Below are 25929 nucleotides of genomic sequence, written 5' to 3' on the forward strand. Positions count from 1 at the left end.
AAGTTGAGTAGGAGTAACAAATGTCTCTCAAGGAAAAAAAAATGGGAAAGACCATTTCCCAGACACCAACCTATCAATATTACATACTTAATTCGTTTCCCTCTTTTCTCTTTTGAATCATTCTTCCTAAAATAAAAAGATTCTTCTGACTCCATTATTTTTAAAAAATGCATATTAAAAGCCATTAGCTCCTATGTCCTATCTTCTGGCTTCTCTCTAAAATATCTTGACAAAATTATTGGGTTGGTCAAAAAGCCCATTTAGTTTTTTGTTTTAAGGGAAGTTAAAGACAACTAAACAGTACTAGAGCCATCGTAAGGAAAAAAACTAAACACACTTTTTGGCCAACCTAATAGCCGATCCTTCCTTGCTGTCTCACTTTCTGCTCATTTTAACCCCCTTTTTAAATCTAATTTCCTCCCTTTTATTCACTTAGGTGCCCTTTTGAAAACTACCAACTTCCTTAGTCATACTTAAAAGACCCCTCCTTTCCCAGGCTTCCCCGGGTCCTCCCTGCATCCAGCAGGTGCCTGCACTCTGGCCTTCCCTCCCCACACTGGGCTGTCCTGAAAGTTCTCCCTGTCTCTGCTTTCTTCCTGGTGATTTACTCAGGGGTGGGAATGTCACCTGGATGCAGATGGCTTATAAATGTGGAAGAGGTTATGATAAATATATATTTACTTGATTTTCCCCTAAAGCTAGGTGTGAAAGGAGAGAAAAGTGAAAGCTGAGTCAACTTGCTGATTCAAACAACAGATCTCTCTTCTCTAGGCTGGTTAGAACACGTTTCATGTGGAAAGTGACTCCAACACTTGCCGGGGAACAAGGTGAGAGAAGCAGGCCTGGCCCCATGCAGCCTGGGTTCCAGTCACACCTGTCAGCTGGCTAGTGTCCAATATACTTATCTCTAAACCTCAGTTTGGACTTCTGTGAAGTGCAGATCATACTAGCGCCTGCCTCATGGGATGGCTGTGAAAGCTACATGCAGAAATACAAGTGAAGTGCTGAGTTACCACAGTGCCTAGAAAATATTAACCATTCAATTAATTGTAGTTATTGCTAATGTGATCTAAAGATTCAGTTATGAAAAATGGTTATTTCTTAGATATCTAATATTTATTACTGGCAAAACTGGCTGGGATAATGTTCCTTAGAATACTCTATTTGCCCTGGCTGGTGCGACTCAGTGGATTGAGCGCTGGCCTGTGAACTGAAAGGCTGCCAGTTCAATTCCCTGTCAGGGAACATGCCTGGGTTATGAGCCAGGTCCCCAGTTGGGGGTATGCAAGAGGTAACTGATTGATGTTTCTCTTGCACATTGATGCTCTCACACATCAAGGTTTCTCTCCCTCTCCTTTTCCCTCCTTTCCCTTCTTTCTGAAAATAAATAAATAGAATAATAAAAAATACTTTTTTTGTTGTTTAGGACTACTTCAAAAAAAGTTTGGTTACTGTCCATATATCACCTCAGCTTCATCCCATGGAACAGAGAGAGCACACACAGTGTTCAACTTTTGTGAACGGATGATTCATGCTAATTAAACTCACAACCCAGGAGAATAAAATTAGCTTGTTTCGACATTTCCTTTTGTTCAGTAATTACAATTCCAGGTTATGTCAGATACCACATTAGTAAAATTTTGCCCAAGAGACAGACACTGCACATCTACACGTCTGGTTTTCTAATAACAGGCACTGCAGATACAAATGCAGGTGCTTGCTGAGTAAGGGCCTGCAGACTTCATGAGCAACTCTTCCCACCCGTGTGCTCCAAGTGCCACCTACTTCTCTACATATTGTAGCAGGAAAGGAAGCACTGAGATCATTTTAACTTGTTATAGATTCACCAGATTTGCAGGAGGATGAGAATTTAAAAATAGAAGCCAAACGTGGCTGGAGTTTATCTCAGATGCTTCTGTTCAAGTAGCAATCTGTTCATCCACGATGACAGCACACGTTCCATCAAATGATCTGAATTTCCACACGCTCAGTGAGGATTCCAGTGCTTCCAAATTGATGGACTTCGGGGACACAGGCACCTCCCACCTCACCCACGTGTCTCTACAGAGAGGTTTTTGGGTTGGTTTTCATGAGTGAGGTGATCACAAAGAGGTAACATATATTTTGTACTCATCATGTGCCAGGCACAGTGTTGAGTCATTTACACCACTCAGATCTCAGAGAATCTTCATGACATTTTAAAGGCAAATCTCTATTTTATAGACTGGAAACTTGGGAGCCTCGAAGGGCATATAAAATCCCAGAGGCAATGGCATACCCAGGTTTTTGTGAAGCCCGAACTTTATATTAGTTTTAGAGGAGAAAACAAAATCAAGTTGTGAATTCTAAACTACACTTAAGGCCCTAGAAGGGGCGAGCATTAAAGAGGGGCCCTGGCACATGAGCTTTAACAGTAACTGGTTTGGGTAGCTTGACTGACCAGTCAGAGCTGCAGAAATGAAAGGAATTTGATGAATAGAAATATGAACTGCAAAATGACAATCATGCACCTTTAGAAACTCTTGCTATGATTCGGTTGCACTAGGTTTAACAAACTTTGTTTAAACAGCTTTTGTTGTTGTTTAATAAGTCGGGATAAATGGAGGGGGGAGTGGGGGGGCTAACTGTCTGACCCAGTGCCCGACAGTAATTTAGACGGTCTGAGTCAGCAGAATGCAGATGAATTCCAATTTCCATACTGTACATTTCTTGGGAAACATTTGCCTTTTGGGGAAGCACCAAGAAGTTAGAGAGTTTACCTAAAATTTGTCTGTGATGCCTTTTGAATAAACTTGCCTGAAAGCAATCGCTTGTCTAAACACTATGCCAATTTTTCTCTAGTGGTTTCTCCACTGTTAGCAAAATATGTGATGCTGACTAAACACGTCCCCTCTCTCAGAATCAATTGCTTATTATACTAAGAAAGCTCTTGTTATCCAAAATGAAAAACTTCTGCCAGAATGGGGGGCATCTTTGCTTTTTTCCCAAAGCACATCGAATAATTTCAGAATTCAGAATAAGGCGCAATTCAGGGTGCAATTATGATAAAAACTTAAAGTCATATTTACCTTTTCTCAAAGTTTTATGACATTATTTACTTTCACATGAAAATTTCTGATAAAGAATATGGGAAAGTACTCTGAATTGGGATTTCTTAAAAATGCTGAGCTTTGCTACTTTGTGGAATACGTGTGAGGAGAGCTGCCTACAGCGGCCCAGCATGGGCTCAGCATGGTGCCAAAGGACACAATTTCCAGGGACCACAAAGTGAGGAGTGTGGCCTGGGACAGGACACAGCAGGGGTCCCGACTGGAACAGCATACTGACTGAAAACAATGGTGGCTACCTATTTCAGAAAATAAAGACAGGCTTGACGAAAATGAAAGAGGCATATCACAGAGATACATGAGCCAGTGTGCACCCAAATGGTTAAATTTGGGATAAACTGAGCATCAAAATAAATAAGGACAGGAATATATTATAACCCACTGAATGGAAAATCCATAATTCCATGCTGATAACAAATGAATAGATAAATGGAAAAGAAGAAAAATCTCTTTCTAATAGTAGAATGAAAACTAACAAATGTAAGAAGGAATGATGGTGTTAAGTTAGAAATGCGCCATTTTCTCAGCTTCATTGTAAAAACTGAATCAGACAGAAAACATCAACAGCGGCTCAAGAGGTAAAGGGGGCGAGTTAGAGAAGGAACAAGGTACACACAGAATCTCAAAGTTCTAGTAATGACAAAGTCAACGGTAATAATACAGCAAAGAAATCAGACAACAGCTTAACCAAGGGATCAAAGTTAATGTCACCAATAAGGGCCAAGGGCCATCCCATGCCTCCTGTGTGACTGCCTGAGAAGGAGCCGTCATGTACACGGCAATCCAACCAAAAAGGCATAACCTAAATCTATCACAAGGAGACTGGGAAACCCAAACAGAAGGCTATTCTATTAAACAACTTGCCGATGTTCTTCAAAAACGTCATGACACACAAGGAAGGCTGAGAGCCGCCCCTGGGAAAGGAGACTAACGACATGAGAGGGAAATCCAGTCAGGGGTCCTAGACTCGATGCTGTACTGGGGGGAAGAAATGCAATGCAGGTAGTTACTGGGGCATCTGACAAAACTGGAACATGGCCTGAAGATTAAAGTATTAAATGCCCTGAATTTGCTAATAGCACTGGGGTTACATAAGAGGATATCCTTGTTCTTAGGAAATACACAGAGAAGAATTAGGGGGATATATGCTGCCTACACTCAAATGACTCAGAAAAAGTAAGTGTGACGTGTGAATGTGTATGTGTAGAGAGAGAGAGGGAGGGAGGATGGGAGGAAAAGAAGAAGACAGACACAGAAAAATGATGTTAAAAATGTGTAAAACTAAATCAGTAGGAATAAATTATACTATTGTAACTTCAAAATAAAATGTTAAAAAAAAATCAGCAGCCGCCAAGACAATTTTGAGGGGTATCAGTGTTCAGCTTGCTTTAATGAGCAGAAAAGTAATTCAACTTGTAATTAATGAAAATAGAATTAAATTTTGTTGCTATCATTATCATAATCATCACCACGAACATTTATGGAGCACTTATTAAGTGATAAGTACTCAGAAAGGTGTTTCACTTGCATTACCTCTTTTAGTCTTCACAACTACCCTAAGGGAGAGGCACTAGAGTTATCCCCAGTTTATAGATGAGGTAATGAAAGTTTAGAGAGGTTTAGTAACTTGCCCAAAGTAATACAGGCAGTAAATGGCAGAACTAGAAATCCAACCTGGTTGATTACAAAGCTGGTAGGACTTATTACTATGTTAAACTTATTTAATTTTTAATTATTTATTAATTTTCCTCAAAGAAAGAGAGATGAATCTCAACCTAAATGAAATTCTGAGCAATTAGTAAAATCTGCTTGGATAAAGATTTCTTCTAATTATAATTACAGCACTAAATAAATCAGAGACATGAACAGCATTTTTGTTCCCCATAATTATTTACTTTATGTTCTTTCTTCCAAGGGCTGAACTTGGTAATACACAAATTCTTTGAAAAAATATACCCAGTATGTCCTTTGAAATGATCTTATCAAATGTCTTGTAACCATTTGGTCCTTGCTATGGAATGAATGTTTGTGTCCTTCTAAAATGAGATGTTGAAGCCTAAATCCCCAATGTGATGGCATTTGGAGGTGGAGCCTTTGGAAGGTGATTAGGTCCTGAGGGTGGAATTCTCGTGAATGGGATTAATGCCCTTATAAGAAGAGACACAAGAAAGATGATTACTCCCTCTCTACCACGTGAGGACACAATGAGAATACCACCATCTGCAAACCAGGAAGTGGGCCCTCACCAGATACCAGATCTGTCAGTGCCTTGACCTTGGACTTCCCGGACTCCAGAACTGTGAGAAATAAATTTCTGTGGTTTATAGTCCATCCAGTCTGTGGTATTTTGTTGTAGTAGACTGAACTAATACAGTTTTATTTCAAGGTTTTCTTCCTTTAAATACATTTTCTCTCCTTTCGTGAAAAGTGGTGGATCTTAGCATTTGGATCCTTTTAGTCTTGACACCTCAATTTTACATAAAAAATGTTATCACTTGCAACACACTGCCTGATTTCCCAAATCAGTGTACTATTATCTTCATTGTAGATAAAGAGTAAGCTGCTAAACATACCATAGCTTTCTTCCCAGTGGAAGCTGAATGACTATTAATAAAAAAAGTTCAAAACAATAAAACATTTGCAAATACTTGCAGGTGCTTGGGGAAATCTTATCATCTGACACAGTGACTGTCCATTCCAGAACAAAGGATCCCCAACCGAGGCTGTGATTTTACCACAGGAGGAGCCCAGCCCCGACTCAAGACCAATGAAACCAGAACCTCTGGAGATGGGACGTGGGTCACCGGTCATTTTAAGCTTGCTGATGGTTCCAATGTGTAGCCAAGTTTGAGGTTGCTAGATCGAGCATCTATAGCCATAGATCATCATATCTTTTGTGTACAGAGCCAAAGGATTCATAAAAGCTTTTTAGAATTGGTCTCACTAGTTAAGGAACATGCAGGCCAACTGGTGAGCGAAGATCTGTGTGTACATAGGAAGCAGGAACTGAATGAAGACCAAGGACATGTGCCAAATGAACGTGATACACAATGACCACATCAGGAGACTACGTGAGGACAGTAAGTGACTCCTGTACCCTCTGGGCACAGTGACAGGCTCTGGTATGAGCAAAGCTGAGGAAGGCAGCCTTGGACAGGGAATGGTGTAAGTGGAAAAGTATTCCGTATGTCCAGGAAACAGTGAGGTGACTAGCTTAGAGTGGGAGGTTCACTCTTCAGAGTAGAAAAGGTAAGCATGAAGAAGTGGAACAGAACCAGCAGTGGAGGGCCTTGAGCAACAAGTCGGAAAGTCCGGTAGCGGTTTGGAGATTTGCGGAAATGATGGAATGAAAGCTCTCCTTTGGGAGGACTGATTTGACAGAGCTATTCACGTGGTTTTGGGAGAAAAACTAAAACTCTATCTAGTAAGAGAGAAAAACACAACAGATTAGGTAAAATTGCATGCGGATGAAGTATAATCTTATACCTTCCTTTTCAGTTGTCCACAAAAGACAGGAAACAGACACTTGGGGTGCTAAAAACAGCACGGATCTCACCTGCTGTGGATCTAGCACAGGAGAGGCTGACGGCCTGGAGGCCCCAAGGATCCTCTTCCCCTCTGGCCTGGCTTAAAGCCTCACAGTACTAACACTTTCTGCAACTAAGAGTCCCCCCTTTTTCTGTAAAAGGCTATTCCTTTGACTAAGAAATGTAATTCTAGGGGACAAAGTCTCAGGTAAGATAAATGCTTTCTTATAATTTTTTTCTTCTTGGAATAAAAAAGGGTTTTTGAGAAGCTGGATGATTCCAGGTCATACTGGCAATTAAAGACTTTTAGGAATAAAAAAGGGGACCAGAACATTCATGATTCAATAAATATTTATTGAACATGTATTAATACTATTTGCTGCTGTTCTGGACATTGGGAAGAAATACAGCAAGGTCCCTTTTCTAAATAGAAAACTCTGTGGGTACTGAAGAGGTTTCGCTCAAAAACATAATAGTAGTCTAAGGCTACCCAATTTTTAGCTAGCTGTCCTGCTACAGATCTTAAAACAATAGGCAAAAAAAAAAAAAAGGTCAAGATCCTTTATATAATGAACTATAAGCACCACAGAAAGTATAGGGTTGACAAAGCATTTATGTATGTATAATCAAGCTACTAGATGTATCCTAACCTCTAAAACAGTATTAAATAAATGCACTTGATAAAAATTGAATGGCATTGTTGAGCTGAATAGAGTCCAAAGTGAGGCAAGAAGGAGGCTATTATTCTGATTTAACAAAAGCAGTGAGGTCATCTCAGCTGCCTGTGTTCTAAATGCCATGTTTGCAAAGAGGGGCATGCCCAGGTATCTGAACCTCCAATCCAAATGCTTTTAAAACTAGACAAATGCTTGTTTGTGAAATGGTGTCTTATAAAACCATGCCATCAGAGTCGCTCACAAAAGCTACATTCAAATTGTACCCAGGGTAATTCAGAGACTTCAAAGCTCAGAGGTTTGCTACACATACCGACGGTCATTCCAAGATTGCAGAGAACACATTGGTGTTCATAAAATTTTCATTTTATAAATCTCTAATAAGAATCCATGTTTACCTACATGCATTAATTAGAAATACCCACAACAAAAGGAATCTCAGTTTCCAATGACTGATCAAACAACCACACAAAAGTGTTTGATTCTTCTTTTTCTGTGTAATTATACTCTCTAGTTTATAGACAATTTCTATTTTCTCACCGCGGAGAAAAAAAAAATCAGCACACTCAAGTTCCCTTCCCCGCCCACTGCTTGCCCCGGGAGAGGAGCCTCACCCGCATAGTGGACTGGGATCTCTATCTTCGGCCCAATGACGTAGTGGCCCTCCTCCAGGCTGTGGGCGGTGATGGTGGTCCACTGCCGGCAGGAGTGGATCAGAAGGTAGTCGTTTTCCCGCAGCCCTTCTATGCATTCTCCTGGAAAACACAATTTTACACGAGAAACTTCGACTTAGCATATGCTTACTCCATACTCTGAAATAAAATTTCATTAGGTAAAACTTCACTTGTGCAGAAGTTAATGGGTCATCCCAAAAGGAGATAAAATTCACTTACGAATTAGCAATAAAAAAAGCATTCCACGCCAAACTGACAATTTCATTCAAGATTCCATAGAAATGTTTCTTAATTATTTGAAAAGAGATTTTCGAATACCTCATTTATCTAAATAATTATATTTCAATGATTATAAAACAAATATTAAGTGCTTACATTAAATAAGCACATACTATTTCATGTAACACAGCATCATTACGAGGTAGGTATTAGTCTTTCTTTAAAAGTGAAGAAAAAAATCCATGTTTAGAATGTTAAATAACATGTCTAAACCCACAGATTGAATGAATGTTGAATTGATTCCAAAGCTTATGCTCTTAAACACTACAATATAACTACCAAAAATAAATAATAATCTTATCTCTGTTTGAAACAGTAGTTGAAAATGCCCATTTCTCCTTTTAAATTTTACATATTTTGCCAGTCCTCTCTGGCCTCCTACCTAACTTCCCAATCAATTAAAAACAGTGAAGTTTAAAGCATACAAATGAAATTACTTTTCATTTGAATAATTTCTAATATACACTCTTAGCATTTGAACTGACGACAAACTATTTCAAAAGAGAAATCCATTTCCTGAAACTTAAAGATGGCTTTCCAGATGCTGAAATGATCCCTCCCATTAATCCTGGTTTAGGGATTTTAAATGCTCAAAGAAAATACCTCAAAAAGGCTAATTTCTTTATACAAAAAACCAGCAACCTACCTTATTTTTGCTGTTTATTATATTATAATAATTAAAAGAGCGATTAGTGATTTAACTGTATGCCTTGACATAGCATTTATAGATCCCTCAAAGATTCTTAAAAGTTTCAGTACTTTTTCAATTAAAAAAAAAAAAAGCAGAGAAGACTGTAATGGTCAACTTGGTTATCATAACCACAAACTATCAAATTTGTTCCGAAACCAATAGGGCTATACTCTTTAATATAGTCTTAATGCAAGAATATGCTCTCTTTGTTACAAGAAATACTAAGAGTTAAAAGCTTTATTGTGGGGGAAGGGCACAGACACAGGCTTCAAAGTGGAGATAGGTTAGCAGGAGGGGGGTGTCCTGTTGGGGAGGGATATACTTTCAAACCAGACTCCCCTGCCCCTCACACTTTGGGAGGGCCAGGTTCATAAAGACACCATCTGGAGAGGCCAGTGGTACTCACCAGCCCTTTGCATCTCTCAAGCATGTCAGGGCAGGAAAGAAAGATCTAGAAGCACTGCCCATAGTATAGCCCCCTCAAAGCTCCCCAACAAGGGTACAGGGTATGGGCACGAACACAGCAGTTGAGAGTTACTAGCTGGGACTTCAGAGTCCAGCAGACCTCATGTAGCCTTAGCTTTGCCCCCAGTACTGTGTGATCCTGGGCAGGCACCTGCTCTTCACCCAGGAGACGCGGCAACAACAGTCCCTGCTTCTTCACAGAATGCTTGTAAAACTAATTGGTGACAGTGATGGACACTGTGGAGCACCAGCTCTGTCATCATGTTAGGAGTGATTAGGAAACATTAGCTATTTATTTATTGTAGATTTTCCCTCCCTAAAATTACACTGTAATTTAGGTCATATTATCCTTTTATAGGTGAGGAAATGATCTTCAGAGCAGTCAAGCAACTTGCCCAGAGCTACACAGCTAGTAAATGGCAGAAAGGGAGGTCAGGATCTCTCTCCCTATCTCTACATCTCTCTCCTGCTCTTCCAACCCCACACCTTGCCTTGAAAACCATCACCACCACCCCTGGCAGATGTGGCTCAATTGGTTGGGTGTTGTCCTGCAAATTGAAAGGTTGCTGGTTCTATTTCTGGTCAGGGCACATGCCTGGGTTGCAGGTTCTAGACCCAGTTGGGGAGCGAGAAAGAGGCAACTGATCAATGTTTCTCTCTCACATCGATATTTCTCTTGCTCTCTTTCTCCCTCCATTTCCCTCTCTTTAGAACAAATAAAAGAAATTAAAAAAAAAAAAGCCATTGACAATAATCCAAGAAACAGGGAGAAAGTGCCCTTTATCTTCAAGTCTCACCAGTTCACTGACAAGCACTGTTCCCAATACTTGGGACACACGTGTCAGAAAACAAAATTAAAGATCCCTGTCCTAGGACGCTTTCTATTCAATGGGAAGGAGACAGACAATACCATGACCAAGAATGGCTAAAAACAAATTAAGTAGAAAGTGAAAGGTGCTTTGGGTAAAGGGTAAGAGGTTCAGAAGAAAAGGGAGAAGTTTGCAAGTTTGTCATTTTATCCAGCAAACATTTGTTTACTTACTTTGCCTTTAAAAAACAGCCTTGAGCTACAGTAATAGACAAATGGAGATATTTACTGTGTAAAATTTGATGGCCAACAAACACTTATTGAGTATGTTTTATGGACAAACCAATGGGGGAGTGGGCAAAAATATGATGACTTGGTCCCTGCATTCAAGTCAACATTCTTGTCAGGGAGATGCACTCACATGTAATTTCACAGATGGTAGGTAGGATGCGATGAGCCCTCTGCCAGAGGAAGAAGAAATCTAGAGTGGAGATGAGGACTTTTGCACAGAAGATCAAGAAAACATTAACAAGCATATAGAGCATCAGGGCTTGTCCTTCTTGGATGGATGAGATGGGCTTGGATGAGAGGGAGGCAATAGGGAGCCACTGGAGAGTTTGGGATAAGAGAATGGCCAAAACGCTACTTTCAGAAAATTAATCTGGTGGTGCTCTGAACGATGAACGGGAGAAAGGAGAAACCAGAGCTCTGCAGTGCATGCAGGAAACTCGGAGAGAAAACGCACTGCCATTCAGGGAAAAAAGAAAAATGTCATTTTCTGCAGCTAAACTGTTGTATCATAAAAACTGTTTTAATTTTATTCCACAGTGGGCTCTAAAAAGGCAGCTAAGAAACAACTGCAGTCAAGTTAATCAAAATGAAAATTTAATGTTAAGTCCTACTGCTAGCTCATGTAGTAAACTCTATCAAGAGGATTCAGAATGATTTTCGAAGCCATAAAGTAGTAAGAAACCAAGGCCTATTTTTGAGTTTATGTCTTTTTTACTTTTTTAAACAGCTGAACCATGTGCTTGCTTTAGGCAAAAGAAGTTTCACAAAAATTGTCTAGAAATAAAACTTAATATAATCACTTAAAATATCCTAGGGTAGGCCACTAACAGAGAAATTACATTAAGTGAACTCATAAAGTAAACAATTCTTCTGTGATATCATTATCCTGTTGCTTGACTGCTATGTATAACATACTAAACTTATATATTTAGTTCAATCATGTAATAATAACAGAGGTCTGAAAGAATTATGTGTTAAATTCCAAAATATGGTAATGTCGTCCTGAAATTTCCTCACGTCAAGCATGATTCTGGGATATACTTTAACTAGTCTAGTATGAACCTGACCTCTTCAACATTAAGTTTTATATACCTGTTAAAAATTTTTTTAATGCTATTAGAACATTTAAAATCTATGAATCCTTGAGAGTAAGTCTGCTTAAAGAAAGAAGACTCAATCTCAAATTGAGATTTTTAAATAAGTATTTATCACCTGGACACACCTAGATTCTGTTTGTTTGGCTGCTGGGCCTGATTATTCTCCTGATTCACTCTTTTGATCTCTCCCTGTTACTTTCTCTCAATTTCCCTCCTTTACGTTAGCTGTGACTGTAGGGGTTAATCAAAGTTCTACCCTCAGTCTCTACACCTATTCTCTCTCCTTTATAATCTTATATACCTCCCAAGGATTCAATTAGTTACAGAGAGTGCTGAGGGCCCCATGACCTAGTTCCAAAGGGTCTATGACCTTGTGTCCCCACATCACACGTTCGAGCCCAGAGAGCGTGTTCTCTGTTCCACACGCATGCTTCCCTCCCACGCATTTGTGCCCTCCCCTCCCTTTCTTTGGTTTGCATAACTAAGCCTTTATCTCCCAATCCTGATTCATCCAGTCTTGAAAGAACAACTCAAATGTCATCTTCATACATGTCTTCTTGATAAGAATCCTTAACATTTTAAATTTAAAGTGCATTGATTTTGTAACTTTGTTTATGTCCTATGATAAATTTATAAATTTCTTTTAGAGCTATGAGGAGCATAAGGAACTTAGACTTTTTAATATTTATGTACATTTAAATAACATTATAATAAAAACAACATTATGAAAATTGCATGCAATTTTTTCCCTTTAAAAAAACTTTCCTTGTCTATATACTCATCGAGTTTGAGAAACATGGTTCTTGAGGTTAAGGAACTAAAATATTCAAGATCATAAATGATGCTGGATGAGATCCTCACTAAACTCGCTGTTCCTACCAACAACCACAGCAATGTAAGGAAACAGCCCGGAGTCACCGCCTCATGGCTTTGCTTTAATGTTCTAATATAATTTATCTTTATTTAGAACCCCCTGGACATTGAATCTTATGTTTTTTTTATGCTAAACTACTTTAGCTTTGCCTGAACTATAAATTCATTACAGTGAATGAATGAGTTAGTGCACAACTGTAGTGCCTTACATATAAACTACTTAGAAGGTGTTTGAATTAGTCCATGTGTTATGATTTTTGGCACTAATAAATTTAAATGTTTTTGATTTCCCACATTTGTGTATCCTTGTTCTTGGGGTTGTATTTCACACCAAAGTAACAAGCTCAGTCAATTTGGGGCGTGTCTCTGGAGGTGTGTGCTTTTAATCTTTTCAACTCTTAGAATACCTGAATTTCCACTTTACATAGCAAACACATAATTTTCTCATGCCAATTAATTTTTAAAAGTATGTTTTTATCCCAAATTTGTTTGGTTTCTTCTCAGCACCTTGGTAGGACCCTGTCTATGATGGATATTCTCATATTTGTTGACTGGTTAGTAAAGCCCCATTGAAATAATTTGATTTGTTAATATATGTGTAATGAGAACCAGATTTACTGAATATGATATTGTTTTTATCTGTTATGCACATAAACTGTTCCTTGTGTTATAACTAAATCTATCAGCAATGAGTAAATTAATACTTTCTGTGATATGTGTTCTCCTTACTACAAATCTAATTTAATAGCTGTGCAGTTTTATTTTACAAATGTTGAAAGGAAAGCTGCTCAAATTATAACATTTTACTTGTACTTCCTTATTGTTAATAAATAGGGCTGCCTAATTTTAATTATGTGTTTACTTGACCTTATAATCCTTTCCATGTAGACAAGAATCCTAGTGAGTTTGATACTCAAACCACTGCATTTCTCTTACAACTTAAACATTAAAAAAAATACCTTCAGCAGCAGGGGCTGACTACCAGATAGGATTCCTTTTCTCTCTGACTCCCCTTACAGTTCAGTAGTGCCATACTACCGAGTTCTAACCAAGGGTGTGTGAGCAGAAATGACATTTCCCACTTCCTATCCTGGTCTTGCCCATGAACACTGCCCACAAGCCATCCTCTGTGCTCTCTCCTCAGCCAAGGGCTGAATATTGATTCCCAGGAAGACCTTGGAAGAAGCTGAAGATAGCACAGCTGCCAGCAGTCTGGGTTCCTTAATTAATACATAGCGGAACAAACCGCCCGCCTATGCCCTGGCCACACACTGAGCTATGATGTGAGAAACACACTTTGTGACATTGTGCCAATGGTGTGTTGTAGTTTTCCTTTTTGGTTTCCGTAGTTAGACTACCTTAACAGAAACATCTGTGCGCACAGCCTTCAACGCCAGCAACGTGTCCTGACTACAATAATCACAAAGTTTTGTCGCAGAGGTTATTCTTTCTAAGTACTCTTCATAAATACAAACTTACCTTGAGTTTGTGAAGGTAGACAGAACTAAAAATTCCTCTCATTCTTTTAGTTACATTTTATCCCATAAACTGACAGACATAATTAAATGTTAATCAGCATCCTCAAACATTTTCAATGAATGAGGTCCTAGTTGTTTTAGTGTCTCCCAAACAAACAAGAAATATTTACTGGGAGAATAGAAGGTGGCACTATGATAATTTTTCCTTGTCCAAAGAACTACAATCCAAATGACATGGTGAGTAAAGAAACGTTATGTAAGAAGGAGGTAAAGGAGATGACAGATGAAATCATAGTGAATGGAACAATCATGAAACCACGAAATTAAAATATTGTCTGCAATGAAAAAGCAATAAGGTGTTCCAAACAGGAAGTATTAGCAGGGGAGGAAAATCCTGAAAGAAACAGTTAATTAGCAACTAACTAATTAAAATAGGGAGAAATTATAAAGCATTCAGGAAGAATATGGTTACAGGAAATCATTAAAGCACAGGTAATAATTTTGAATTTAGTGAAAACAAAAAAAAATTCTTCAATGGGAAAAAAAGCTCTAGGGATAAGCAAAGAAATTGCTTTTAGCCTAATGGTTGAGGTATTGTAAGAAAGGTAGGACCGAAGAGGGTCAGAAATGAGTATCGATTAAGTAAACGTATCTGAAGGCATGGTGACAAGAGGTTCTCAGAGAGCATACAAGGGGGGCAAAGATAAAACTCTGGCACAGATGCCAGAAATGCAAAGGAAAGTGAGTGTCCTAAATCTGGGAGATGCAATGAGCAACTTTGGCATCCTACGACTCACCTGTAACACTCCCCTATTTCAAACGTTGGACAATAAAATCATCCAATGACGTGCACACATCTGCATTTCTCTATCCATCTACTTCAACAGGACAGTCCATTTCTAGGCACTGTCCTTTGTGAACACTAAGACGTATCTTACGGTACAGAGAAAGGGTGGGGGAAGGGCAGAGGGAACTCCAGACAACAGCAGCACTGCTTGAGCTTAGCTGCTGTCCAGTTCTGACAATGAGGACGTACCTGCTGTCTCAAGTCCTACCCTTCCTTCGAGAGCTGATCATCCCTGTGTGTGAGGGGAGGGGCCTGCTGCCCTATGGGAAACACTGGTTCTGACGCCAGTCTGCACGGCCATCGTAATCACTGGGGGACTTAGAAAAGCTCCCATGTGCAGGTGGGGGTAGGTCCCACGCCAGACCAGTGAAATCAGAATCTCTGGGAGTGGGACCCAGGTACCACAAGATCTGAAATCTCCTCCTGTGTCCTAATGTGCGGCCAGGGCTCAGGGTACAACTGAGGCAGTGAGAGCACAAGCCCTGGAGAGGCTTCACTCCACCAGGTAACTCCATTCTCACATCTGCTATGAGGAGGGAGTGAGATAATATTTAAGCAAGTATTCAACCATCCAAATGCGGGTTAACACAAAACTCTTATCTGTAGTTATGTACAAAGAAAGAGTTCTATTAAATGTGTGGTAGAACATTTTTAATGATTTTTGAGTAGCATTCTGGTCTTCATGAAGTAAATTCATAATAAAACAGCCTCTACAATCACAAACTAGTTAGGAAGCTTGATGAATGCTGTTTTATGTAAACCCTGTAGAATTATTTTAAAGTAAAAAAGTATATATATTATATAGCAGACATTGTTTATATTTACAATCTGGAGCCAGACTTAGACTGTACTTCCTTAGATGGGTACCTTTAATATAATTGGTTTTTTAAAAAATCAAAAACAAACGTTCTTCTGTTTTGAAACCAATTTATATATTTTGATTGAATAATGCAGGCACTGCATTTCTTACTTTATTCCAATACACCTGTGTTTTTTGCCTACTCCCCATTGGTTGGTGCATAAAAGACACTCAAAAAGTGTTTGTTGGCCATCAAAGGACCTTTCACTTTCTGATTAATTCATATTTAACCATTCTTGGTAATGGTACTGCCTGTCTCCTTCCCATTGGACAGTAAGCGTCCTAGGACAGGGATCTTGAGATTTGTTTTCTGACGTGTGTTCCAAGCATTGGGAACAGTGCTTGTCAGTGAACTGGTGAGACTTGAAGACAAAGGGCACTTTTTTCCTGTTTCTTGGATTATTGTCAATGGCTTTAAAAATTGTTTTTTCTTGTATTTGTTCTAGAGAGAGGGGGAGGGAGGGAGAAAGTGAGAGAAATATCAAGGTGGGAGAAAAACACAGTAACTGTAGCTTTGACTCTAAGTTATTTACGAAACCAAGTTAGGTGCAAGATCCTAAAGGGGGTAACATCAAGTACCCTTACTGCAAAAAATCATGTGGAATATAGATGAAACAACTTTCCTAGAATTTAGCATTAACAGAAGAATTTAGTGTCAGCGTTAAGCACCTCAGTGATATATCACACGATGAGTACCATAGAAAGGAAAAGTCACTCCACAGCCTGTGGATTATGCATCTGTTAGACCATTACAAAGAATGAAGACCCAGTAACTGACTCCCATCTCTTTTACTGGAATCTCCCTTTGGCCATAAACCTGCAGCACAGAAATTCTAGTGTAATGCACGATTAGGAGCTCCCTGTATTCTGAAAATGGGAAAGAATGTAAAGGAAGCAACTTAATTCTTTGGAGCAAAATCTATAATAATATGCCAACCGAATCAGAAAGGATATTTTATTTTTGGAAAATATTCTGACTACATTAAGCCAAATATCTGCTGCCAGAGCATGGTGACTAATGTAAAAGTGACTGCCAATTCCTTTACTGACTAAAAGCGTTAAAAGTTTAGAATGGGAAGGAAGTATTTAAATCCCCATAGCACCTCTCTCTACTTTGAGTGAATAAAAACAAGGAGCCTTTGTCCCCTCCACAAGATCATCAAGTCTTTGGGCCCAGCATCATCTCCTTCTCGGCGCTGTCTGCATTCCACCAGATGCTGAGCACAGAGTAGGTGTACAATGATAAATGCTTTGTAAATGAGCAATCTGGGGCAGGAATTGGTAAGTATTTACAAATAAGTTCAAGTATAAATTAGCCACCCAGGCCTTATTCAACATTTATGGTGCTCAAGGAAAGCAGAATATTTAGAAAAAGCTATTTTTTGAGTATTTTCTACTAATTCCTTCCTACCCTCAACAAACACCCACAAATCTACACCAAGCTCCTGTTTTTACATGCACACTCTATTCAAAGGGCCCAAGGACTACAATGTTGGGTTCTAAGCAGGTGAAAGAGTTGTGTTTTTATGTTTTATGGTTTACTGTGAAATCCCAACAAGAATAGAAGTAAAGATTAATTTAAACAAAGCACCAGTGGTAATGAAATCAAAGAACTTCATGATGAAATCTAAGCAACAAGGAATATATGAAATAAAAGAGAAAGATGTTTTAAGAGAGATATCTATAGAGAGATTATGGATATATTATTACCTCTTTTCGAATGACTCCTTGGACAAAAGGATTCTATTTCAACAGTAGATGTGCTAGTAATAGATTCTTGCTGAATGAAACAGAAGTAGGCCAGCTTAAGTTAAATCTGAAATTTTATGCTCTGAAATACTGAATTGTACCTAATATTTAAAAGACAAGAATTCTATGCCAAGTAATTTTTTGAAAAAACAGGTGAGTAATTGCAGTATCAATATTTCTACAAACATTCAAAATATAGTAAATCTCCTGGCACAGTCCCAGGCCCATACCATGGAATCACATTACTGGCAGGTGAAGGAAGGGACAGAGATTTACATAAGAAAAATACGATTTGGCAATCCAGTAAAAGACAGTATACACGCATTCCTCTCCCAATAAGTCTGATTCATCTGATGTGTCCTCCAGGGTTGGACAGTGAATGTAAGATGACACATTTGGTTAATGTGATGTGTGTACTTATCACAGTGTGCAAGATGTTCACGCCACAAAGGCATGCAGAGACCAAGAGCAACTGGGAACCCTCAGGAGCAGGTGGACATCATCTCAGGCTCTTCCAGACACTAAGCTGTTAGAAGGCAGAGGCTGGACCCCAAGCATATTTCCTAGGATCTCCTCCTTCCTGCCCCCAGGTCTCTGCTGCCACTAATTCAGATGAATATATGATGATTCCGCATGTTAGGTAGGAGGCAGAGTGAGATCTCAGAAATAGTCTAGGGTTTGAAGCTAGATTTAGGTTTGAATTGTGGCTCTAATATTTATTAACTATATGCCCATGGTCAAAATTACTTCTTTGCGCCTCAGTGTTGTCACATGTAAAATGATAGTAATACTAACAGAGTGAAATGCTTGACCTCTCTGACTCCATCTTGTCCAAGCCTGCTATGTTCCCATGGCCTTCAGGCTAAAAGCTTCTGCTTCATCTTCCATATAGACATGGTAATCGTGAGAAGAATCCTGCTTGCAGCTTGAGTTTTACAAAAAATAGCCCCTTACCAGAAAATGCCTCTTCCCCAGGAGATAAGGGAAATATGCATGTTTATCAAAGATCTGCAGGATACTCAGGACCAGACTCACATCAACTAGTCTCAACAGACTAAGCACAATCTTCTTCCTACAACTGCTGGTGCCCAGATGTCTGTGGTCATCAAACAGTAAAACTTCCCTTACTCCAAACGCTGTTTTGAGTTCTGGCCTTTGGAAGCATTGGGTACACTAACCTTGGACTGGTAACAAGTTGGGATAATTGAATGAGAATAAGTATGAAGGTCCAGGATAGTACCATGTTTATAGAAAGCTCATGAAAAATAAGGCTTTAATTTTATTTTCTTCTTCCATTAGTGCCCTTTCCTTTATTAGCCTGGCTCAGGTACACAATACAGTTTTTTTGTCCGATGAGAAAATGCTCTACTAATGTGCAGTGATTTGCATTTTATGCTTCACTTCAACGAATAAAATAAAGGAGTGATTTTCCAGGTGTTAAGTGTCATGTTAGACGTAACAATTTTATTTTAGGAAGAAACACTGAACAACAGGTCAAACTTCTGGGATTTTTCATTCTCATTTTTAGTTTTGAATTTGATCTGGATTCATTCTTTCAAACTTTATTATGTGGCAAATAAATCAAAATACTAAAAAATATGGTTCATAGTTATAGAAGTTACACCAAAAGATATATTCTTAAGAAAAACATTGGAATTATGTATTTGAGTTTTTAGAATTTTCTTACTTTAAGTAAACATATAAAAGCTCTGCAAAGCCTTAAATGCAAAATTAGACCAGATTCTAAAAGAAACAAAGGCTCACACATATGCCAATGTTGAAATGTAATGATGATTCCAGTATCAACACACAAAACTATTGTTTTAATATTCTCTGTACACATAAAAGAGGGTTAGTGAGAAAAATGCAGATACAAGTAACATCTGAAGATTAATTTTTCCAGGGGGGTGGACCTGACGGCAGAAGCTAGACAGAACTTTACCTTTCTGACTTCAAAATACATGCAGTAAACAAGTTCAACGTGAAAGAATACCATATTAAGATATGAGAAATAACTGGTAAAATTAAAAAAAAATATCAGATCACCAAATTTTATAGATGTCTTATAAAGACACAATAGTACTAAAAAGAAGTACAAGGTGTCGCTGATGAATAGGTTGCAACTTCTCAAACAGAAGTGGAAAAGAAAACATTCTTCCTTTCTAAAAGTGTAAAAAAAAACCCAAACAAATAACTTGGACTTTAAAGATACTGATTAAAAAATATCAATTAAATTGGTACTGTGGTTAGTTACATTCCCTACCCAATTATATTCCTTATAGATAAATGTAGGCACAATGTAACAAGAAAAAAAAATCCACTTTAACATTCAACCCTCCATAAACAGGGCCATTTCCTAAATGCATGATCTGAGACATGGAATATTTAACTGGCTCAAGGAGAGGCAAAATGTAGTTTCAAGTGTTCTCAAGTGTATTATGTGCACATATACTTTTAAAAATAAAGTGTTCGAATGGATCAAAATTATGTTGGCAGTTATAGACAAAAGGTCACTATTTGCAAAGTTTAGATTATGTTGAATGTAAATAACATTTTACAGATTTCACAGACATTGACAAATAAGGGATTGCACAGCCTGGCTCAATAAATGAGGAGGCTCACCCTCACCAAAATGTCAGTGAGTTGCTATGTGAATGTAACCAAATGACTCGGAGTGTTCTGTTTGCTCAGACACTTAGTTGGAATATAGTTAATCATATACACGTACATTTGGTTATTTTCCAGATGAGGGTAAACCTAAAAGAAATTCACCTGAACAACATGGAAACATTAAAAATAAATATGGAAAACTTTCTACCCCATCTTATTCTCCCTTCCAGCTCAAAAAGATAAATAGATAAATAAATAGTTTTATAAATTATCCCATAGACCAGAGTCCAGAATGTTATTCCACTAACTCCATAAAATGGGAGAATATTTTCTTCCATTTTATTTTTTTCTAGATATAAGAGAAAGAGTAGATGGAGGGTCTACATAGAACCAAGGAGACTGAACTAGAACAACAGGCAAATATAACAGAACTGACAACCTGTGTTCTTTCCCCCCAAGTGAGACATCAAAATGAGATACGTCCTCCTTGGTGTGCTTATAGATTTCCCTGGTGGGACTGTGGGGTCAACTGCTCCTTGTTGCCGTGTACATAAACACCTGCCGCCCCCCGCCCCCTGCACACACACTCTTCTGTTGTAGGTCCCAACCCTACCTCTGCCAGGGGACAATGACACGTGGCTCTTTTGCTTGTTTTCTGCATGCGAGATGGGAACAACAGACCCACTGCAATGGATGACGTGATAAACATATTCTGTAGCATGATATAACATTGCCAAGGAGAATATCAGCAAAGTAAAAAGGAACAGAAACCTACATTCAAAAATGACTTTAATCATGATGATACTTTAACAATATAAACATGGAGAGATTAAGGCCTTCCCTACCTTCACCAAGAGGCTGAAACCTATACCAAGCATCACAATAAGATAGAACCAGTAAGATTGGACTCAGGGTTTTAAAAGAGAAAAGGGGAAAAGAGCCTGGAGCCTCCTCAATTCAGTGCAATCATGGTTATTCAGGCAACAGATGGAAAACATTCAGTAAGCTTGAGAGCTGCTAACACTGCCACTCTGAAGACCAGTAACCCATATTAGCAGAGAGACAGGGAGTGAGAGACAGTATATTTGTTTTCTGCTGCTGCCTAACAAATTACCACAAATTTAGTAGCTTAAACGTAGGTCAGAAATTTTGCATGGCATGGCTGGGTTCTCTGCTTAGGTGGAAACCAAACTGTTGGTTGGCTGAGTTCTCATGTGGAGCTTGGGGTCCTTTTCTAAACTCATTTGCAGAATTCCGCTGCAGCTGTAACACTGAAGTCCTTGTTTTCTTGCTGGCTATTGACTGGAGACTACTCTCGGCCCCTAAGGGCCACTCTCAGGGCCTTGCCCTGGGCCATCAGCCTGTGTCCTTAATGCACATAGCCGTCTCCTGCTGAATTGCTCTCCTGTTTGCGTGTTCACGGCCTCCTCTTCTGTGACTGGCCAGAGATACCTCAGCTCTAAAGGGCTTGTCTGATTAAGTTGGGCTCACCAAGATGATCTTCCTACCTTAAAGTCAACTGATTAGGGACCTTAATTACATCTGCAAAACCCCGTTTACCACATAATGTAACAATCTGGTGTAACACTAACGCCAGGGGATGGAGCTCAAAGGGACCATCCTAGAATTCTACACCCCAGAAAGCAATACAGGAAGGACACCAGTTACTCTAGGACAGAGCAGATACAGAATTTGGGTCAAATATTATGGGTAAACTTTGTGCTTACACAGTAATTTTTAAAGCAAGCTGATGTGTAAAAGCAGTCGAAACCAATTAAAACTGGAGATATTAGGACACAACAGTTGTCACCTTGCCCAAGGTGAGTGGAAGGGCCACATAAGAGTTCAAGAGCCACGTATGAATGCCACTCTACTTTGTTTTTAACATCTCAAGTAGGCCAAAAGCACACAGTTCACTTAGCCTCTGGAGACAAAGAAAATCTTATAATCAGATAAATTTGAGAAATGAATGCAGCCAAAACTTATTAGTCTATATTTAAGAATAAAGTTTTAAATAATTTCCAACAAATTCACTTGGCTTTTTCAAGTCAACTGGATATAATTACCACAGCTTTAAATAGTTTCAAAATTATTACTCTCTCTATGTGACACTTAGGTCTCAAGACTTCTTTGCTCTGGGCCTTTGTATTTTTCAGCCCTTGATTGGAGGGGGAAAGATGAGGAGACTCCTTTTTCTGAAAAGAAAAGAGTCAGTCCCTGACATGAGGGAAGATGCACTAGCTCTTAAACTCCATGCCCCTCTACCTCCTGGATGCATCCTGGGCCCTGGCTCCTGCCGAGCCCTCTGCTCCTTGGATTTCACGTTCCGGACCCTAAACTGCCATCCTGGCTGGGATGAAACCCACCCATTTGCTTATCCATTCAAAGAACCACCAGGAAACCACATACCTTTTGAGAGTTTTGTAAGGAACTTTTCCATTCGCACTGTAAAGGATGGAATCCAAAGCTGGATGCAAGAGAGCTACATAGTACTTCATCACACTGGGTTCATAAATGTGAACAGTACATGCTGTGGGGCTGTGTTCATCACAGAGAATCCAGTGACCCTGGGGTTCCTCAGACTATTGCCACTTACGTGGATGCTGAAGTTCTCTCCCGAGGATCTGTGCTGCATGTGCTTATGCACAGAAAGATTTATAAATATTCCTGGGAAGATACAGGAAGGGCATAAAGAAATGTTGAACCCAGTGTCCTTCAGAGAGAGGGCAATTATGGAAGGAATAGGTTGCCTCCATTCACATACCCCAAACTGCCACTTCCTGGCTTTATAACTCAGTCAGTTATTTAACGTCTCTCTGCCTCAGCTCTCTCATCTGTAAAATGTAGAAAATAATAATAATAGCATTTACTTCACAGGGTTGTTGTAAGGATTAAATGACTTAGTAGATATAAATCACTGACACCAGGCACTCAGTAAACACCCGATGAATCCTGGCCAGTATTGCTGTTGGTGTGATGCTAATTCGGTATCTCGCAGCTCAGTCCCCCTCTGTGTCCCCTCTGCTCTCACAGACGTCCAATAGCTCTTAGTAGAGATATTATAAGGGTGTCCCTGTCTGGGTTCTGGCACCCCTCCAACCTAGCTTCCATTTTGCTGCAATCAGAGTCTTCCAAATGCAAATCCGCTCTCATCACTACCCTGCCTGGAAATCTTCAATGGCTTTTCAATGCTCAGAGAAGGAAAGTCCACACTCCATGGGGTACAGTAGGAGACGCTTTCTGATATGGCCACAGCACTCACACTGGGCAAGCCTGAGGGGTGGGAAGGCCAAAGAAGGGCCTCCACACAGAGACTAGCACAGCCCCCTGTGCTGTCTACCTGGGGTCTCATGGTTTTCCTCAAGCACATCCTGTTGCCTAGAGTGCCCTGTCCCCTATTAGCTGTTCAAGCTAGACATCTCAGAGTCTAACACTGCCTCCTCTCTCATCTTTACAGGAGATCTGTTCTTCCACACTTTCTTTAAAAAATCTCCTTAATGCCTAGGATACTCTCAAGTCCACAGGAGACTTTCTAAACGAGATGCAAGTTACCTTTCCAGCAGGTCATCCTTCAGCACGTGACACAAACAGAGCTACCAGAGATTCTTCGAGGCAGTTTCCCTAAGGCCTCTGCTCCTCTATACGCTGCCCGTGCTTCCTTCTGCCCAGGATGGCCTATTATCCCTTCTCCATCTCGTAACGCCCCTTTCTTGGTGAAGTCTTTGCTGGCACATCCCTTCTGTTCTCCACCCCGCAGACAGAACGGTTTCCTTCTCTGGTCTCTCGGCACTCTGTACACATCTTTCCCACGGCCCTTCCAGTTGTAGTGATGTTTTGTATTTGTGTGCCTGCCCTCCATGCTAGGATGGGGGCTCAAAGTCTTAGCAGCCCAAGCATTTAATATTAATGCTCATTTTATGTTTGCTGAGCAGATTCCTCTGTGGAACTGGCATTCTGCTGTAATTTCCCATTCTTCAAATTCAGGATGAGTGCCTCATCCTGACATTTCTTACAGAGAAGAATTTGGTATAAGAAAAGTTTTCTCAGAGTCCCCATAAAGGGGCTCTGTTATTACACTATCCAAAACTCAAAGCTTATCAATCTTTGGCAAAGACTATAAGGAAAAAAATGCAAAAACAGGGGCTAATCACATGAGGCAAATATTTTTTTAAAGCAACAATTCTGATGAAACAGCAATACTTAAATTTGGCACTGCGGGGCTTTAGGATGAGAAGGAAGTCTGGAGAGCCAGCCCACGGCCTTCACGTTATAACCAGGGCGATGAGCACAGAGCCTCTGATCCGCGAGCGGCAATGGAGACTAGACTCCAACTTCCTGCTGCTTAGTCTTAAGCTGCTCTCTCCCATTATGCCCGATGAAAAGGAAAACAAAATCCCCTGTCCTACAAGTGGGAGACTCAGATTTCACACGAGCACATGTGCAGTTCACCTACACTGTAAATCTCAACGCAGTTTCAAAGCGAACCCGGTCCAAGTGAGGACTGTGAGAGAACAGCTGGCTTTGAAGTCTCAGTGCCGAGTTTGAATCCTGGCTCTACACTAGCCGTGTAAACCCAGTTAAGTCACAGTAATCTCAGAGGCAGTTTTCTAATTGAACTGTGAAGAACAGTACCTCTTTCATAAACTGCCGTGAGGATTAAATGAGAACACTGATAAGTGTACTTATGTATGAATCATAAGTGACACACGATTACCAGATATTAATGAAGTAAAATGCAAGGTGGTAGCTGAGATTTTTTTTTAGCATTGAAACAATAATCACTAATTAATTGTTCTGTTTACCCTTATATCCTTCTCTTTCTTTCTCTTTCTCTCTCTTTTTAAAACTTTGGCCCTTTTTCTGCTCTTTGGAATTGCACTAGCTCCTAAGTAGGGGAAAGAAAGGAAAGGCATTATTTGAATAGGCAACAATTCAGGTTTTCCTTGAGCTCAACTGCCAGTGATTAAACAGAAATACCTCTCCAATAAAGTACATTCTCAGCCTACAACTGTATTACACACATTGCTATTTACCCATATATTCAGACAGACCACAGGTCTTATGCAAGTTCAATGTCAGTGAAATACAGAGTCTTTAAGTTGTAAGGAGCATTAGGGATCATCTAAATCCTGCCTTTTCTTTAAAGCACATTTAAGTGAGAAGCCTAACTAGAAAAAAAATCAGAAACTATACTGTTATGTACTTTAACACACAAGTTACTTCATAGTACTTGAAACTGACTATAGATTACACATGTCTGTTAATAAGCTGAACTACATTTTAATATCCCATGGAAGTACTTTCATACATATTGAAATCTATGATAAAGTAAACCTGAGATAAATACTTAGCTTGTGATACTGAAATGTAAACAGAAGTACTTTAAACACCTTTGACAGTTATTTCTCCCTTGGACATTAAATCTCACTGACCTTTACTACACTAGTACATACACAGATACATAAACATATGAATCACAGTACAATTTCCATTGAGGAAGGAAACCACAGTTACATATTATTATAAACTAAGATAAGATACTAGGATAAGATCAAAGTCAAGGCTGACAACAAGGAAATGATCATAAATCTGTCCCATGTTACAAAGTCAGTATTACATGAATTTGGTTAACATAAATCAATTTGCCAGGACTTGATACATTTCAAATAAGGAGGGCAAAAAATCAGATTCTGAAATAGCACCATGTTATCAAGACATAGTATATATTTGGAACCCGATAAAATCATTTTCTCTCAGCATACATATTCATATGTATTGAATAAATTTTTAAAAATAAAGCTTTAGGGGCAGCTTTATACTACTATCAAATATAAATAGAACTTGTAAACGTCAGATGTTTTACCCACTTTCCTTTGTGAAACATCCTTATAACATTCTCT

The 25929-nt window shown here is 39.3% G+C and overlaps 1 protein-coding gene across 2 annotated transcripts in view; it reads right to left on the reverse strand.

Annotated features, from left to right (window-relative positions):
* Window positions 1-25929, reverse strand: part of GAREM1 (GRB2 associated regulator of MAPK1 subtype 1) — a 188270-nt gene that overhangs the window by 116465 nt on the left and 45876 nt on the right. For both annotated transcript variants that reach the window (XM_045849763.1, XM_045849761.1), the window contains exon 2: window positions 7923-8063. In XM_045849763.1, the coding sequence (XP_045705719.1) occupies window positions 7923-8063 (141 nt within the window). The remainder of the gene's footprint in view (window positions 1-7922; window positions 8064-25929) is intronic.

The sequence above is a fragment of the Phyllostomus hastatus genome, unplaced genomic scaffold, assembly GCF_019186645.2.
Source record: "Phyllostomus hastatus isolate PE091 unplaced genomic scaffold, TTU_PhHast_1.1 phas_contig_80, whole genome shotgun sequence".
In the NCBI taxonomy this organism is placed as follows: Eukaryota; Metazoa; Chordata; class Mammalia; order Chiroptera; family Phyllostomidae; genus Phyllostomus; species Phyllostomus hastatus.